The following is an 18460-nucleotide window of genomic DNA, read 5'->3' as shown; positions in this document are numbered from 1 at the left end:
ACATCCTAACCCCACATTTGACTACAGCAGCCTCATTTTCCCCTAAAGCCGCTGCTTGGATACAATCTTTCCTCTCAGACAGAACAATGATGGTCTTTTCTCCTTCAGCCTCAGCAGAGCCTTCGCCAATCGCATGTGGAGTCCTGCAGGGCTCCTGCGTCTCTCCAACCCTATATAACATCTTTACAAAGCTTCTGTTTGACCACCTATACGACATGGGTGTCCCCTACGCGAACTATGCGGACGATATGCAAATTCTCATCACTCTCTCAGGTTCATACGACAAAGACTCCACACTCTAAACGAAATCTACCTTACATTTCAAGCATGGATGGCCAAGCATGACCAAGCATGGTCTCAATGACAAGACCGCGTTACTGCTTATTGGCTCGAGGCACCGCCTCAAAAAGCTAGATCCCCAACACACCTCATTCAACATTGAAGGGAACAACATTAAAGTGTCAAAGGATGCCAACACACTTGGAGTCTACTTAGACTCCACCCTCTCCCTTTCCAAACGCAGCCGCTTCAGCTACTGCCTATACTTCCAAATTAATAAAGCATGCAGACCCTTCCTGTCCACTATCGGCTGTATCACGCTTACAAGAGCACTACTCTCTAAATTGGACTATTGTAACACTTATACTTGGGCACCAGCAAACGAAACCTAAACAAGTTACAAGTGTTGCAAAACAATGCCCTCAGATCGGCTCAAAACATTCTTCGTTCCAACCACATCTCACAAGCAAGACTTCATACTAACTGGCTTCCGATTTGAGACAGGGTTACATTCAGAACTCTAATGATCACACACAAATGCTTATCAAACTCGGCCCCTAAATACTTGATCGATGTATTCTCTAAAAAGGAATCCTCTAGACCCACTAGAGCGAACTACCTTCATTGCCTTAATATCCCAAAATTCAAATTGCTGAAGACTGGCGGGTGTAGCTTCCCAGTGCTGGCAGCTAAAACCTGGAATGCTCTTCCCCCTGCTTTAAGAGCGGAACAATCCTTCCCGTCCTTCAGAAACAAGGTAAAATCTTGACTCTTCTCCCAACTGAATTTCAGGACATGTCGCCACTACTCACTCCACACTTTATGTGCACACTATGTACCTATTTTACACTACAAACAAGGGACCTGCGCCTTGATATGCAACACTAGGTGTTTTCCTTGTTGATCTTATCCTAAAACTACTTCTATTTGTATAGAACTCTGTATATAACTGTACGTTACTTTCCAAGTCATATTTAACTTGCAACACTGCATTTTACTGTATAATGGTGTCAATGTTTGAGATTACTGTGTGTTCCCGTATGTAACAATTGTTTTATATGTAAGCAGAAGCGCCTAGATAACTTTTGGGTTTGGAGCTCTATACAGGCAAAATAAACTAAGCTAAGCAGATCAGGGAATGCAAAACCCAACAATACACTTTAAGATATTCAAGGTAGGCAAACCCTATTGGTAAGCTTTTACAATCATTCAGTTAAGAATAATAAAACAGTATCAATGCTATTACTTTTAAGAAGAGTGAAATACCATTTCAAAGTAAGTAAACACTTCATATACTTTAAAGGAGCAATCCAACTTAAAGGGTAAGTATGAACTTAAGGATACTTCCTAACATATTCTATTACAGTGATAGTTACCACACTAACCTCTTTAGCAAGTAAGTACTTTTCACACTTGTTATATTTTCGTGACAGAAGCCATTTCGTTTAAAGTCCTTCCCTAGTATATAGCTCGAGTTTGCTCAGAGGCAGAAGCAGGGACCGTAGTGGTCTAGGAGCCAGCTGTAGGCAGGTCAGCAAAGACCGAGTTCCAGAGGATATCTCTTCAGAGAAGTAAGTAGTCACTTTAGAGTTAGTTGAAAGTGTTCAGGGACGTCACAGAAGGCTCCCTATATGCATTCCAACATTAGGCCTGGGCGATTGGTATGGGAAAACTCCCAAATACTCTAATCAGCCTCACAGGATTCACACAAGACTTGAGGTAAGTATTGCCCAAGCCAGCACCGTACGTCAGCAGAAAAGGCAAGCTTCTGGGTGAATGTCTTCAGAATGCAGCAGCACAGGACCTCGGTCCCTGGATTCTTGGGCTGGAGACTAAAGCAACAGACACTGGATGGTAATTTGCACCAGCCGTCGCCAGAGGAGGCTTCCAACAAAGGATTCTTCATGGTCTCTCGCAGCCCTGCAGATTTGGCGCCTTTGTACAGGAACCGGATGAAGAACAAATATGGCTCTCTTCACTCTAAGGTGAAGGGAATTGGCACATTTATGAGTATTCTCCCTAACAGGGAGGTGCCTGAACTCCATGTGCTTCGTCTCTTAGAAGACCCACATGCACTCTGTGGTGATTGGCCGGCTGACTGTCTGGCAAGGACCACCACCCTGCTGGGTGACAGACATCTAGGCTGGAATGTGGAGTAAGCTGCATAAAAGTGAGGCTTTTTGGCTTGGAAGGCAGAGTCGACCACTGGATGAAGGAATCCGAAGAGGACTTGAAGAGGACGCCTGGTGCAATTCCTGGACCGTTGGTTTGCCCGGTGAAGCCCTGCTGCTCCAAATTCATATCGACCGAGAAGCCCCTGCAAAGACTACTTCTCCCTTTTGAGTTGGTGGGACCAATCAACTCCAAAGTAAGCCACCTGAACATCCTCTCGGAACTGGTTTAATTTCCAGAGTTGCTGCTGCAAACTGAAACGCCAGGCAGAGGAACACCAGATTGTGTATGTTGCTTTTATGCTGGCCAAGAGCTCCAGGAAAATCTTCCGGACTCCCAGGAAGCAGGACTGACCGAACCTGAGCCCCCTCAACAGAGTGCGGGACACCAGATGCAAGGAAAGCCCATCTTGACAGCCAGGAACCGCAGTGTTGCTATTTGCCGTAGACGCGAGGAGCTCAAACACCGAAGTGCCACTTGTTTGAAGATTGCTGGTTGCGAGCGGCGACTGTCCCATTGCAGGAGTCCCCAGAAGTCCTCCCTCTTGTCCCCACGACTGAGGCCCAGAAACAGTGAGAGCTGCATAGGAACTGAAGTCATCTGCTGCACTTTTTCTTCAACCTAAAGGTACTGTAAAGTCTAACAACTTCTCTTGTTGTGTAGCCACGTGTCCTTGTTGGAGATTTGTCTTGGTTAGAATTGTAGAGTTGCTCCCAGCTTCTTTACCTCACAAGCCTAATCAGCTTGTGGCCGTACTTTGATTTATTCTGTTCTACCAAGATTATTTAAACATTGGAAAAGACTTTCTACTTAACTGCAAGAAGTGCTTCAGTTCACCTTGACTTTTGTTAACTTAACATTGGCTGGCCTGGCTCCATGAATGACTCCTCTCTTCTGCTAGTGTTTTGCCTTCCTTCCAGGAAAGGGTTAACTGACTTTGCATTGGGGGGTTGTTTTGAAAGTACTTACCTACTTAAGAATAACTGCATGAATACTTGCTTTATTCTGAACTCTCTTCTCTTTAACCCTACTCTTAACAATATTCTAAAAGCAACAGTGATATATTAATGCCAACAGCACCCTATCTATTGAAGTCACCTAAGGGTGTAGGTGGTGCCTGTGTGGCATCCCAAATGTGTCTGCTGATTTAGAAAACTAAGAGTGTGCATTTTCTGGAGTGTATTTGTGTGTTGCTTTAAATTGCTCCCTTCTAAAGAAGGCTTATTCTAACTGACTGATAAATTAATGATTGTTTAATCAAGAAACCTTGTGTGTAAGAGTTTATTTGAATACTTGTCACTGTGAAGCTCTGTGTAACTCTCTTACAGCTCACATTGACCCCTCTTGAGATGAGCCTGGCTGCTCAATCACGTTACAACCTGTGTAGTACAGACTTATACCAAAGGTCGGTTTCCTATTGCCAGGAGGTCAGGGTTGTATTGCACCCAAAAGGTACTGCATACAATCTTGCTTAACAGAGGACATCTTGTTTTTCGAGAGAAGTGCAGGGTCTTCATCGAAGGAGAGCAAAGTGCCAGGTGGCCTGTAGATGGTGTGGATGGTTAGTGTAGCAGTTGTGGATAGAGATAATTTGATCGAGAACAGTTCTCCGGAGGGAAATACTTGGCCAGTCAGTTCTCTGATATCTAGGTGATTCTTGGCTATGACGGCCAAACCGCCTCCTTTGGAAAGCATTCCGTCCTTGCGGAAAATAGTGTAGTTGTCAGGGATGGTGAGTGAGAGGGAAGGTCCTGCGGCTGCATGCAGCCAGGTTTCTGTGATGGCTATTGGGTCTAGGTTGTTTGCCGTGATAAGATCAGAACTGTCGAGGGCATGGGGCAGGAGGGATCTGGTATTAATGACTGCTCCTCTGAAGTGTGTTGTAGGTGCAAATGTGTTGGTTTCATAACAGGGATGGCCTTGGTTGTTACATTAGGGTTGCAAGTGAGGGTGGTAGTGGGGTGTTTGCTACGTCCGTTGTGCCTTGCAAATGTGGTGACCTCTGGTGAGTGTTAGGCGTGTCCATTAGCCAGGGTGATGGGTTCTAGGCTGCTTGAGGCAGTAGGGGTTGTTTGGATAATGTTCTGTGGTGTGCGACTAGTCTCGGGGGGGGGGGGGGTGAGTGAGTCGTGGCGGTGGGCAGCTGAGTGGCTCTGTTAGTAAGCAAGGTGGGGGTACTGGGCTCCGGCATACAAATGGAAGCAGGCATAGTGGAGACACTAGACATATAAATAGCAGTAGGCATAGTGGAGGCACTGGGCTCTGGCATACAAAAGGCATGGTGGCTGCTCTGGCATACAAATGGTAGTAGGCATAGTGGGGGCAATAGGCATATGTAGGGCACTAGGCTCCAGCATACAGATGGCAGCAGGCCTAGTGGGGGCACTAGGCTCCGTCATACAGCATGCATAGTGGAGGCACTGGGCTCAGTAATAGCAGGCAGGGTTTTGTAGTCTTGCTTAAAGGTGAGCGATAGGTGGTACTAATGGAAGCGTATAGTGTTGACAGGTCAGGAGCCTATGTGCTTGCATTTCTGTTAGCAGTGTGTACAGCACGCTCCGAAGTGCATGAGCGCTTGATGATCTGCGTATGAGAGCGGGTGTGTAAGGGAGTCTGAAGTTAGTTGTGCTCATGGTTAGTAGACGGCCTGAGCTCGAGGCCTTGAAATAAAAATGGCTTGTAGGCTTTGATTTGTATATGGTATTGCCGCTGGTAGGACCTGCAAGGAGTTCTGTGGCTGTGGCCTTACAAGGAGGCTTCACATAGTACCGGTGTAGCTTGGGGTGAAAGCTAAGCTTGTGAAACAGGCTGTCATGATGCCTGCCCCCGCGAAACCAGATCAGGCTCAGCAACCCCGAAAGCAGGCATCATGCCATTTTGAGCGCGCCCAAAGACCCCAGCTAGGGCCTGTTTGGGTGCAGTCCTGGTGCCTATGGCGCCATGCTCATAGTAGAAAAACCCACCTGATGCAGACCATGCTGCATACTTACCTGATGCAGACCATGCTGCATACTTACCTGGTGCAGACCATGGTGCAAAAGGCCTCAAGCCAAATGAGGCTTAGGAGGGACTATTTTACCTGAGGGACTACTTTTTACTCGGGTGGGGCTATGGAAGGATACTTACCTGGGACTTCTTCCAAGGCTATTTAAACCACGCCCGAACAGCAGCACACGGTTATTCTGCATCCAGCAGCGTAACGCTCACCGTGCCTGCAGCAGCTTCCAGTCTTCTGCCACGCCTGCTTCAAGCCTGGAGCTCCTAGAAATAAGAAGAAAGAAGAAGAGGTTAGAACAGGAACATCACAGTAATCCTTACCTGAATCCTTGATCCATCACGCACTCGAGCTGGAAGCAAGAAGTCACACGTGTGTCGCCTCGCATCTCGCGGCGCCGCGCAGAACTCACCGGCCTTCGCTGCATCTCTGCATTCCATCGCGATCTTCAGCATCTCCCGGCTGCTCGCCGCCACCTAGGGAGACGAGAACAAGGTGAGCTAAGGGAAAACAAAAGGACAAGTAAGCAAACTACCCCCCAAAGACTTACCTGATTACCACAGAGGGTGCTTAGCTCATCTCGGGTCGGCGCAGCTTACACTGCATCTTCGCCGTACCCCGGCCCCTAAGGGGAAAACAAAGGACTATAGGGGAAATAGACTTACCTAAATCTTACCGGTTGCCACGTGGAACTCTTCGTGACGGCAAACCGGAAACTTGCAAGGAATCGGACAGAGTGAAGATCAGACATTTTGAACTCTTTCTACCTACCGTCTCACGGCGCCTTGCCTGGATTCTTAGAGTCAGTACCGCTCTGGAACTCGCCAATTCCTCCACACCAGTGAAGTAACTGGTCATCTACGCGACCCTGCGTTCGATACAGGATGGAGAGCTCATCCTTCCAAACCATCGGGTGAGACTAAAGAGGAGATATCAAGAGTGATCTGTGGGAAGACCACAGGGGGTGGGGAAGGTGGGTTAACGCTCAATTCCACGGGTGGTTAATCCCCTTTCTCCTTTGCAGAAGGATATTCCTGCGAGCCAGACAAACTAGGCTCAGTGGGCCAGTCCAGTCAGTCATCTCGGCGCTACGCGTCACGCTGGTGGAAACATCAATGGCCCAGTTCCGATCGACTCCCCCGTGGGAGCCAGGTGAGCGTAACACAGGCTGCCGAGGGGATTGTGACTCGGTAGGCGGTGTCAGAGCAGCTTAATTGGGGGCAGCAATGGCGCTTCTGCCTTTGCGAGATGTGCAGTGTTTTTTGACACTGGGGGGTGGGGGCGGTTAGGTTGTGGGTTTGCATCAGTGAGGCAGTGGTGGATGACGGGCGACAGGTAGCTGTGGCACTGTGGAATGGTACAGGCTGTTCTTCGAAGGAGATGCTGCGTGAAGCGCGGTCTTAGGCGCGTGTTCCTTTGACTGAAGTAGCATGGGTTTGCAGGCCCCCGGTTGTGCTGGGACATGGTAACTGGCGTAGTGGTTGCTCTGGTATGGTAGGGCGTCCAGAAGGAAAAACCAAGGTGATATCTTCATATGGTCTGGTATGGAGGGCGACATTGTCGGGGAAATAAGGCAGTGTAGATTACCTTGGTGCAGTCTGGCGGTGCTTACGAAGATGGTTGGAGTCTTGTCTCTCTAGCAGGGTAGACTATGCTTAGATGAGGTAGGGTGTGCAGGGTTGGGGTGTTCCTTTCCTATCGTTAGACCCCGGATGCGGGTTGGGTTAGGCGGAGAGCTGCAGAGAGCCATTAGCCTTAGGTACAGCCTTTAGCGTCGGCCGGCTCCGCCTGCTGGCTATTTGCTGGTATTCTAGCCAATTGTGCTGCTTTGCAGGAACCTGTGCTCCCCAATTGCACTTGCCAGAGCATGAGCAGCCATCGTGATGGGTAAGTCGCGCCTACACGGCAGACCGGGTGTACATGCTCCTGCATGCACGGCAGCGTTCCTGGCAATAATCTGCGTCACAGCGGAGCTGCAGACTGCTGTTAGCCTTAAGCTTATGGCCTTTAGTATTCCAATGGAACTGTAATTGCAAACGGAAAAGCAATCCTGCTGCAGGTGACGGGGCATTAGTGAGTGCTGGTGCCCAGCCGTTCTCAGAGAGCAATGATTTGTAATAGAAACACTGTCTCACTGCACTGGCCTGATATTCGTTTATTAGACACAAATGAATGATTGGGGTAACCTAACCCGTGACAAATGCTTAGTATAAGAGCAAACAGGAGTTTCGAAACTCTGGGTCTTTTTCTAGGCGAAATGAACCAAAACTAATACAAATTTGAAATTATCTGGATATTGCTGCATTGTGATCTTTTCCCAAAATGTATTTGATCTTTGCGTCTTTCTAATCTGATGACTATGTCTGAGATCCTCTGGTGTATGTGAAGATTTCCTAAATGAATGTACAGTTTAGCCCTGCAGGGCAAATTAAGCTTTGTTAACCCATCTGTACTTACTTGCAATGTGTTGGTGCTGTAACTGATTATCTCTGAAATAGAGTAAGTTACACATGTTCCAACGTTCTTACTTGTGAATTGCCGACATCCATTCTGAAAAGTATACAAAGTTATCTACTTGTTTGTTTTATTATTTATAATGCGCGAGCGTACCCGGGGGTATCAGGGCGCAGCCTTTACAAGAATTTTCGAAGCTTGGTTACAATACACGAGGAATATACATAATACAGAAATATGTACACAAATGTTATATACAATATATACAAATCAGCAGTAAGGCCAACATGCCGTAATGTAATATACAGGTAAGCAAGAGGCACACGTGGTTACAATGTGTGCGTGTAACGCTGGACACTACCTAGTCTTAGTGGGTCTCCAGTTTCAGCCAGGAGGCTAACTTGGAGCGGAAGTTCTGATAAGGCAGGTCTACTCTAAGGTTTGGAGGCAAGGAGTTCCAAAGCTTGGCAGCTTTTACCGGGAAGCTGTTGCCTCCTATGGTGGCCCGTTTGTAGTGGGGAACAGATAAACAATCTTTGTATGCGGTTCTGACGGGTCTTGAGGAGGATTGTTTGTGGAACCTGTTGATCAGGTAGGTTGGGGCTGCGTTGTTAAGAGACTTGTGGGTGAGAGATGCCGTTTTTAAGAGAATTCTATCTCTGGTGGAGAGCCAGTTGTTCTGTTGGGTGAATCCTGTGATGGGTTCTCTTCTGGAGATGCCCAGAGCTGCTCTGAGAGCGTTGTTCTGAAGGGTTTGCAGTTTATTGGTGGTGGCCTTAGTGGATCCTAGGTAGAGGGCATTACAATAGTCGAGGCGAGACAGTATGAGGGCTCTGGCGAGTGTCAAGTATCCGACAGGAAAGGTTTGGCTGCACGGATTAATTTGCACGTGTAAGCCGTCGAGGATGCAAGGGAGCTCACTTGTCTTTTGAGGGAAAAATTGGAGTCTAGATAGAATCCCAATGTTTTCACCTCCTGTCCGACTTTGATGTTGTTCCCGTCAATCATGAAGGAGTTATAAGCCGGGCCAAGTTTCTTTATACTGATTGTGGTGCCTAAGATGATGAGTTCTGTTTTATCATCATTCAGGCATAGTCCATGAGTAGCCATCCATGCCTGGATGATGATGTACACCCTATTTAGCAAGGCCAAATCCTTTGCATAATCTCCTGAAAGCGGAAGGAGGATCTGACTATCATCTGCATAGTTAGTGTAGGTGATACCGAGATGATCCAAATCATCAAAAAGGGGCTTGGTAAATATGTTGTATAATGTGGGGGAGACACAGGAGCCCTGGGGAACACCGCATGTGATGGGTATAGGGTCTGCTGCCGCCGTGGGAGAGAAGACCCTCATAGTCTTGCCGTTAAGGAAGGATGTGATCCAGGTGATGGCCTCACTGGAGAAGTGAGCTGAAGTGTGGAGGTGTGAGCAAAGGACAGAGTGATCGACCAGATCGAAGGCTGCAGATAGGTCAAGGAGGAGGAGTAGGGCGGCTTGCCCGTTATCTCTGAGCGAGTCGATCTGCGCTTTCAAGTCAATAAGGGCGGTTTCGGTCCCGTGTTGGGGGCGGAATCCAGATTGTCTAGAGCCTAAGAGGTTGTGTTCTTCCAGGTGCTTCTGTATTTGTAAATAGGCAACCTTGTCCAGAATTTTTAGTAGAAAGGGAACAGTAGTTATGGGTCGGTAGTTTGTGGGTATGACTGGGTCAAGTGTGGGTTTTTTCAGTAGAGGTAGTACCCAGGATTGTTTTAGGTTGGTAGGGATGGAGCCAGTGGCGAAGGAAGCATTGATCAGTTTTGTAATGAAAGGGGAGAGGTCGCGGGCAGCATCTTTAATGAGCTGTGCAAGGCATAGATCTCCCTGGCAATTAGACGGTTTCAGGGACAGGATAATTTTTTCGACTTCCAGTATGTTGACTTTGGCGAATTGGAAGCGGGCTAGGTCGGTGGGCATGGGTTTGTCCGGAATTTTTGAGTTGAGGGTGTCAATCAGGGATGTTCTTTTGCTGGAGATTTTACTTTGAAGAGTCACAATCTTGTTTGCTAGGGCACTTTGAATTTCTGAACACCAGTTTTTATCTTTGGTGCACGTGTCAAGTGGTGCTATGGGGGTTTCTATTACTTTAAGGATGGAGAAGAGTTCTTTCATGTTAGATTTAGCTTGGGATATACGAGAGTCAAAGGAGGCTTGTTTGGCCAAGTAGATTTCTTTTTTGTAGAGTGCAGCTACTTTGGAGAGTTTTAGTTTGTTAGAGACTGAGGGGGATTTTTTCCAGATGGCCTAGCAGTTTCTTTTTTGTTGTCTTAGTTTTTTGAGGAATGGTGTGTACCATTTGTTAAGGTGCGTTTTCGGTTTACTGGATCTCAGTTTAAGGGGGGCAATGCGGTCCAGTGAGGTGGCCATAATCTTGTTATATTCTTCAACCAAGGACTCAGGGTCCAGGTTATCAGGAAGTGAGTTGAGTGTGGGGAGTAAGTTAGGGATAAGTCTTTCTACTGTCATGTTCTTCTTGTTTCTGGTGAGAGTGGGTGGGGCCTTAGTGGTAGGCAGGGGTGGAGGTCTGTCGGTGGAGAGCATGAATGATACCAAGTGGTGGTCAGTCCAGGCTTGGGGTGAGATATTTGTGATGTTCGCTAGGCAGTTGTGGTCGGCCACCCAGTCAAGTGTTCTGCCTTTCGTATGCGTGGGTGTCATACATCTTTGCACAAAGCCTAATTCAGTAAGAGTATTAGCTATGGTGCTAGCGGGATGGTCTTCTGGGTCATTGTAGCCCAAGTTAAAGTCTCCTAAGGTGAGAACTTGAGTGGAGCTTTTGAGGTTGCTGGATAGGATGGAGTTAAGGTCTTCATCGAAGGTGCCAATGGGGCCTGGCGGGCGGTAGATCAAGTAGATGTTAAGAGTTTGGGAGTTAGTGAGTGGTATTTTGACTGCTAGTGATTCGCAAGAGAGGGCATCGGTCGAAGTAGCTAGTCTCATGGTAAGACTGCACTTATGGATAAAGGCGACACCACCTCCTCTGGAATTAGGGCGGTCTTGTCTCAGGATAGAATAGTTATCTGGGACTGCCAACATAAGCATAGGGCCTGCTGCTGGGTGTAGCCAAGTCTCAGTGATGGCGAGGAAGTCAAGGTCTTCAGTGAGGATTAAGTCTGCAATTTCTGTAGCATGAGCTACTAGCGACCTGGCATTGATCAAGGCTCCCTTGATATTAGGGTTAACTATGTTTTTAGAAGTAGTGGCTATGTTTTTTGAAGTAGTAGTATGGCGCTTGTCTTGTGTAGGTTTAGGGGTACCCTGGTTGCGGGGGTTCTGAAGGGTTTGTAGTGGGTTACTGGTTTGTGTGGAGGTAATTGGTCGCGGTGGCAACGTTCTAGAGTTTGGTGTAGTGGGCAGTGAGCGGGCAGGGGGTTCATGGATTTTGGCTAGTCTAGCTCTAAGTCCTAAGTTCCTTTCTGTAGTGGTGCGAGGGTGACTGGAAGGTAGCAGTACCTGAAAGTCGTTTAAGTCTAGGTATGGTACTTGGTTGTTAAGCCTAGGTAGGGCTGGCATGTTGGGTAGGTGTGGAGCCATCTTGGTCGGAAATGTGGTATTGAGGCAGATCAGGAAGTAAGCAAGCAAGACTGAGGTGAGTAGACACATGCTAAATGGTGGGGTCGAGAGTGTTATGAAGCGCTAAATAATACCTGAATTAAGGTGGCCACGCGTGGTTGGGATGGTCTATGTAGCCCCTAGATAAGGGTAGTTGATAGGGCTGTGATGGCGGGGGCGGCCTGGGTTAGAAGTGTAGGGCAAAGTTACTGATAATACGTTGAATAACACCTGGGAGGTAGGACAGGTATGGCAGGATAGCTGCAGTGCCTGGGTGGGCAACTAGGTGGAGGTGGTGTAAGTTGGCTAAAATATGAATGACGCCTAAATTAAGGCCGCATAGATTGGCCACAGTACCTGAGTACTAGCTTCGAGGTATGGCAGTTTGTCTAGAAAGCATGGATAGGCTGCTGGATTCAAGATGAGGCAAATTGGCTGGAATGCATGGATATACAGTTGGAAGTCAATCAGGCAATCTGGTGCCACTTAGCAGGTGACATTAGGATCAGCATATTCACACAAGATAAAAATGCAGTAATTCAAGTGCAGTTCTATGCAGAACAGATTTGCAGGCAGTCTGGATGCAATTTCAGCAAATGAGGTTAGAATCAGAATAGTTGCAGCTTAGCAGCTTAATATAGTCAGATAGGCAGAAGTCATTGTAAGACTATACTGGAGGTCGTGCTAGCATCTAAGTGGTAGGTTTAATGTGTGTAGAGGGAGCTTCAGTGCTATGCCTAGCAGATGCTAGTTATGGTTGGAACCCTTCTAAGCTAAGCAATGCAAGAAAAACACAAGTGCAATTGTGGCGCTAGGCCCAACTAGACTGGTCAAATGTGAAAGCACACATAGGCTAAATGCAATTGTGGCGCGAGGCCCAACTAGGCTAGTAAAGTGTAAAAACACACACAGGTTAAATGCAATTGTGGTGCGAGGCCCAACTAGGCAAGTAAAGTGTAAAAAACACACATAGGCTAAATGCAGTTGTAGCGCGAGGCACTTTAGGCTAGTTAATACAGTAACACACATAGGCTAGATGCGATACACAGGGCATATCTAATGTATGTTGTGGGCAGACATGATGCTTGGGTAGTAAATAATGAAACTAAGCTATTATCAACAGGTATGAAGTACTGTAAGCGGGCTGTGCAGTGATGTAGTGAGTGAAGCTCCGGCTCTCGTGGGCGAGGTGGGGGCTTCCTACTCGCATACTAATCCAGTGCTGTCAAAGCACATGTGCTGCTTACAACATGTAAACACCTATTTGCAAATGAGATGAAGCAGTTGAGTAAGTGTGTGCATAGTGAGTGAACAATTAGTGGCATTCGGTTATCAGACAGTATAATGCTAAGCGGTTTTGGTCGAGAATCATCAGTCCGAGTGTTAGCAGAGTGTGACCAAATTATGAATGGGCATATAGTCTCTATAAGTCGGTGCATGCGCACGCTTATTGATGGTGGAGCAGTTTGCAGGTTACCTTATGTGGAGGCAGATCGAGACGTGCAGGGGGTCTGGCAGACGGCAGGCATGAAACAGGCACTAGCCTTGTTTCTGTGGGCCTTGGAAGAGGTGGGCCGGCTTCGCCTGCCGGTGCCCAATCAGAGGGAAAAAGAGCTCGGCAGCCTATCAGGATGCAGTGCCTGGTTCTAGTTAGGCACTGGAGGCACACAAAGGAGTGCAGGCAGCCATCTTGGAGCACCTTGGTACCTCGTGTACCAGACTGGCGTTAAGGTGCTGTGGCAGAATTTCTCAGCATGAAAGACGGTGGGGCAGGCTGTTCCGCATTCCGTTTGCAACGATCCAACAGCTGATAATAAAGAGGTGAAAAAACGAACGATTTTCGTGAGGAGCGCATCCGATGTCAGCACTTACCTAAATGCTTCAGGGGTGGCATGGACTTCATGCTGGGGGGCCCGCTGCTCCAGCAGAGGCGGATCCGTGACCTGGAGCTCCTGCTCCTAGGCTGGGTGGGTGGGAGTGGATCCAGGCATGAAACGGGCACTAGCCTTGTTTCTGTGGGCCTTGGAAGAGGTGGGCCGGCTTCGCCTGCCGGTGCCCAATCAGAGGGAAAAAGAGCTCGGCAGCCTATCAGGATGCAGTGCCTGGTTCTAGTTACTTATCTTTCAATTGTGTTGCACTATTCTAGAAAATAACATAGTTAATAACACTATTATTCCTGAAACTGAATAAGTTTAAGTGTACTGCCAATATGGTTTTACTCGCCTTGAATAGCATATTGCCATTCTAAGAAGTAATTCATGTTATTGCTTATCTCCACTATTCTAGTAATGCGGGTGTAACTGTATCATTCTAAAAGAAGGCGAAGTTACATATGTTACAAAGTGCTTACCCTTTGGGTTGGTAGTGCAATTGTATTGTTCCTGAAGCAGAATAACTTGCATAAGTGGCCAGGTACTTAATTATAACATTGGTAATACTAGAATATTCCTGAAACTGAATAAGTAACATAGTTTACTACCAATAGTGTCTGCTTACCTTGAATGACAGTCATTCTAAAAGTTACTAATGAGGCTGTACTCCCCTTGAATAGCATACTGCTATTCTAAATGTGTTTATGCTTTGTTTACTTACCGTAAGCATTGTATTGGTTTTTGTAATGTGTTTGACTCTAATAGTACTTACCTTTCCAAACAAATTCTCTTTGTGTGTGTATACATTTTTACAAGACATCAGTGTATACATGTTTGTTTGGACCATATGCAGGCTACATATTTTGTGCCCGCTCTCCCTCCTAAAATAAGCCTGGCTGCTCTGTCATTGCTACCAAATAATCTCTGGTATGTACAACCTTATACTAAAAGTGGAGTTTCTGTATTGCCTCAGATATAGTTTTATGAAGCCCTTAGGTTGACTTTAGAAATACTGTCTGTAGTGGAAGTGCATTTGGAAGATGACTACATGGCAATAATTGGGATATATAGTTTTCGGAGGGGGGGTGGGGGCGGGCAGTTTGTTGGATGGATTACCCCAAGTGTTAAGTTGCTCTAGTGGAGGTAGATGTTTGCAGTAGTAAGAACAAGAGCAAACTGGTTTACTGCCCTATATAGGCAATGGGAAGATGAAGCAATTGTAGGGGCTCAATCTTTGTCATTGATCCTGCTAAAACATTACATTTAAATAAACAAATGGGGTTATAATAAACAAAGCGATGGGCTGAAGCCCACAAGCATGGAGTCTATGGCACGAGTTGGATGGATCTTAGATCACTAGAGTGTACAGAGTGGGATGTAGCCTGTTGCCAATTGGATATTGCTGCAATTGAGCTACTGGTTTAGTTTGGGCACTTTGTTCTCATTATGGTCACTCAAAACGAATTATCAGTGTGAAAAATAGCTTTCACTGCCACAAACCTTTTCATGATGCATACAAAATGTTACTTATAGAAAAGTAAAGGGGACACAGTGTCCCTGCTACATTCCATGTGGGGTGGCTTGCGCTACCCTACTAAAAGAAGTGGGAGATGCTCTCCTTCCACTGGTAATCTTACATGCTGACCAATGCACCCCAAACGCTGCAATTGCGATTGATGCTAAGAAAAAAATACCTTGCCTCAAAACTGATCCAGTAACAGGTATGTCGCAGATTCCATTGAAGTCCACGGAGAGATGCAAAAAAGAAAAACATTCCTAACACCAGGGCCGGGTTGTACTGTTGCATCACATCATCTTTAAGCATATGCCACACTAAGCATGTTAATCTCTCCTTCAGAGAAATTTCCTGCAGCCATCGCATTCCGACCTCTCACCTGACTTTGTCGTGCTTAGTTTTAACTTCAGGTGGGCACATCCACCCTTTGTTCGTGTGCATGCTATGTCTTGGTTAGAATTATTTTGAATTGAAAAATATGCATCCGCTTCCTTAACTTCTCCGTCAGATCTGAATTAAATAAAAAATTAAGCCATTCAACATTTTCACCAATTTTTAGTCTGTGGATTTTGGTTCAGATTTTCACTTGGTTACTTATCGATCCATAATGATCAGCTGCAGATGTGACATATGCTCTTTGTCAACTGGCAGAAACTACTTTTTTCCATCATGTTTTGCAATTTTGTTTCCACTAGTGTTGCAAGCACTGGAAGTTTTGCCTATCGCACCCCCTCCGACACTTCGACCTTTGACAACAGAGGAGATAAAAAGACTGGAGGCAGAAGAAGAGGGAACATTGCGTGAACTCCGCCTCTTCCTGAGAGACGTTACACACAGACTTGCGATTGACAAACGTTTCAGAGCATTTACCAAACCAGTTGATCAAGAAGAGGTAAGCTTGGGTTTTCTAGCACCCATTGCCACAATGTGCAGCATTTCATGTCTTATGCTTTGCTTGGCTCCTGTCATGAAATATGCATACATCATACAAAATTCCTCTACTTGATCATTCTGATGGTGTTCAATAGGCAATTGCTCAATTGGTTGTTTTCTGAGCAGGAAGTGTTGAGCCTAACAGTCTTTGGCAAGTGTTACTGTTCAGCAAATCACTTCTGAAGTTAGTATGGGAGCGTAGAACATTTAGGCATTCACCATGTACCAATGTTTGATTTATAGGTTCCAGATTATGTCATGGTTATCCGACAGCCAATGGATCTTTCAACAGTCATCAGTAAGATCGACCAGCACAAATATAACACTGCGAAAGATTACTTAAAGGATATTGACTTGATTTGCTGCAATGCCTTGGAGTACAATCCTGACAAAAACCCAGCAGGTGAGACATTAATGTTGCTTCCATATGATTTCATTTTGCCAATACTGAGTGGTGTACTTTGTATCCCACTTGTGGCTAATCTACCTATGTCTGTTTCATCAGCTAGACAGTACTGTAAGTGTATTCCAATTTCAGCCAGACTAGGTGGGGACAAAAGCTCTGCTGGGGACAAATAGAGAAAATGTAAATCTCAATTTGGTCGGGACAAACCTCTATCTGTTCATTGTGAAAGAAATCTGTCACTACTCAAGTTTGTTGAACCATCTATACAGGAGACACCACCTGCTCTCTTCGGAATAGCTGAGGCCTGCATGTGCAAATTTACCATCATTTCACTTGAGGATGCCTTGCTGTGTTGTATACCCCTTGGACACAAGAAGTACAGATTATGGGTTGCCAGTGTCCATATATATGTAAACCACAGAAATAAGATCATATAGGTCCAGAGTCCAGCCCATGTACCTCCAGAGGTCAGATGGATGGAAGCTGCCGTTCTTGAATGGAATGTGCAATCCTGTAATGCCTAACTAAGGAGGGATATTTGTACCACTCTCTGAGGGCACTACAATCACTAGCTCTAATGATATGTGAAAACACCTGACAGAGGGAAGCCAAACCTCTTATGGTAGGTAAGGTGGACAGAGCGCCACGGTCAGCCTGCTACTCCTACCTAAGTTAAACCAAGGTACAATGAGTCCAAATAGATCTCTAGAAAATACACCACACTGATGTACTGAAAAAATATATACTTATGTCTCTCTCAAACTATCGGGTGAAAAGAAGTACTTCTGATATAATACACCTTATTAAAAAGATACCAAGTATATTATGAAAATAAACGGTGTCTAAACTACTCTCCTAACCCCACTGTCTGTATGTGGGCCCATTACCACAGGTAGGCACCCAACATAAATGAATAGGGGGTAGGAAGAACAGGGAACCACAAATCCTAACCAGCAGCTAAAGTCCCTCTTATGGGCCTGCACAATTCTGAACAGTGTTTTAGAGGGACAACCCACCCCAGTGGTCTGGACCAAACACATGCCAGTAAAGGGTAGGCAAGAAGGGACCTTGGCATTTTTACTCACGGATGAATAAATACTTCAAGATTTCCTACGGCCTATGTTAGAACAGTTTTTCAAAAGTCCAACTAAGGGCTTCATAAAACCATATTTGAGGCAGTACAAAAACTCCACTCTTAGAATAAGACTGTACCACCTGGTAATGTTTGGTAGCATGGACATAGCAGTCAGGCTTATCTTGGGAGGGAGGTGGCTGTAGCTTGGTACAGAGAAATTGTAGCATATATATGGTCCAAAGAAATACTGAAACACTATTGCAAAAATAAAGGGTTTATTTAAATACAAGTAGGACAAGATAAAACTTAAGTACTATAACATATCGTATAAACACAATTCTAAAAACCAACTCAATACTTATGGTATACAAACCGAAGTATAACCGTATTTCTCCAGCATGGGGTCTGGCATGGATTCACATGCTCATGAATATTCCCCGTCGTCAGGCTGGGAATCCTCGGTAAAGAAAAAACCAGTATCAGTTTCGTTTCTGATCTGTCTTTCGTAGTAATAACCAATCACTGGTCTCTGCGTCATACTGACCACAGCCAATGACTGCCCTCTACCTAAGCACCGCCTCTGGCAGCCATCTTCAGATTTTTACCGCACGTTCATGTGTTGGGATCCTCGTGCTATTGCTCTCGAGCGTTAGTGTTTTTTTTCGCGCTTTTTCACAAAAAACTTCAATTCTTTCGGTCAAAAGAGCCTCAAGCTCCACCGATCCTACATCTGATCAACGGGGACCCGTGTCGGATTCGTCTGTGCCCCTCAAGGGTGAAGATTTCGTCGAGCTACACTTCGGAGGACTCCAGAAGCTTCTCAGGCCCGGTCTCGGAGATGGCCCAGGAGAAGGGAAGCTCGACGCCCGGAAAGCTGTTCAGGGTCTGCCCTGGATGCCAGCTGCAGAACGTCTTTAAGGAAGACGAACACTCTTTCTGCCTTTACTGCCTTCATGAGGACAAAACGCACGTGGAGAAGGATTGTGCGTTTTGCGGCAACATGTCGGAACGGACCATGAAGGACCGTCATCAACGTCTCGCCAACTGGCTGGAGGGTAAGAGCCCGTCTGGCGAGAAGAAGAAGAAACCCGAGCGGTCTTCTAAGACCTTTGAGGGCGCCCCGGCGACGGGGGCCCAACATAAGGCCAAGCACCGCGAGTCCGCTGGC

At 46.3% G+C, this 18460-nt stretch overlaps 1 protein-coding gene across 1 annotated transcript in view; it reads left to right on the top strand.

The window, feature by feature from the left end:
• ATAD2 (ATPase family AAA domain containing 2) overlaps positions 1–18460 on the top strand; it is a 750324-nt gene that overhangs the window by 557752 nt on the left and 174112 nt on the right. The window contains exons 21-22 of the mRNA XM_069621583.1: positions 15574–15770; positions 16055–16214. Coding sequence (XP_069477684.1) covers positions 15574–15770; positions 16055–16214 — 357 coding nt within the window. The remainder of the gene's footprint in view (positions 1–15573; positions 15771–16054; positions 16215–18460) is intronic.

Source organism: Ambystoma mexicanum, chromosome 5q (genome assembly GCF_040938575.1).
Source record: "Ambystoma mexicanum isolate Mex_15411 chromosome 5q, UKY_AmexF1_1, whole genome shotgun sequence".
Lineage (NCBI taxonomy): Eukaryota > Metazoa > Chordata > Amphibia > Caudata > Ambystomatidae > Ambystoma > Ambystoma mexicanum.
Note: the sequence above shows the minus strand (reverse complement) of the source record. Positions and strands in the feature narration are given on the sequence as shown.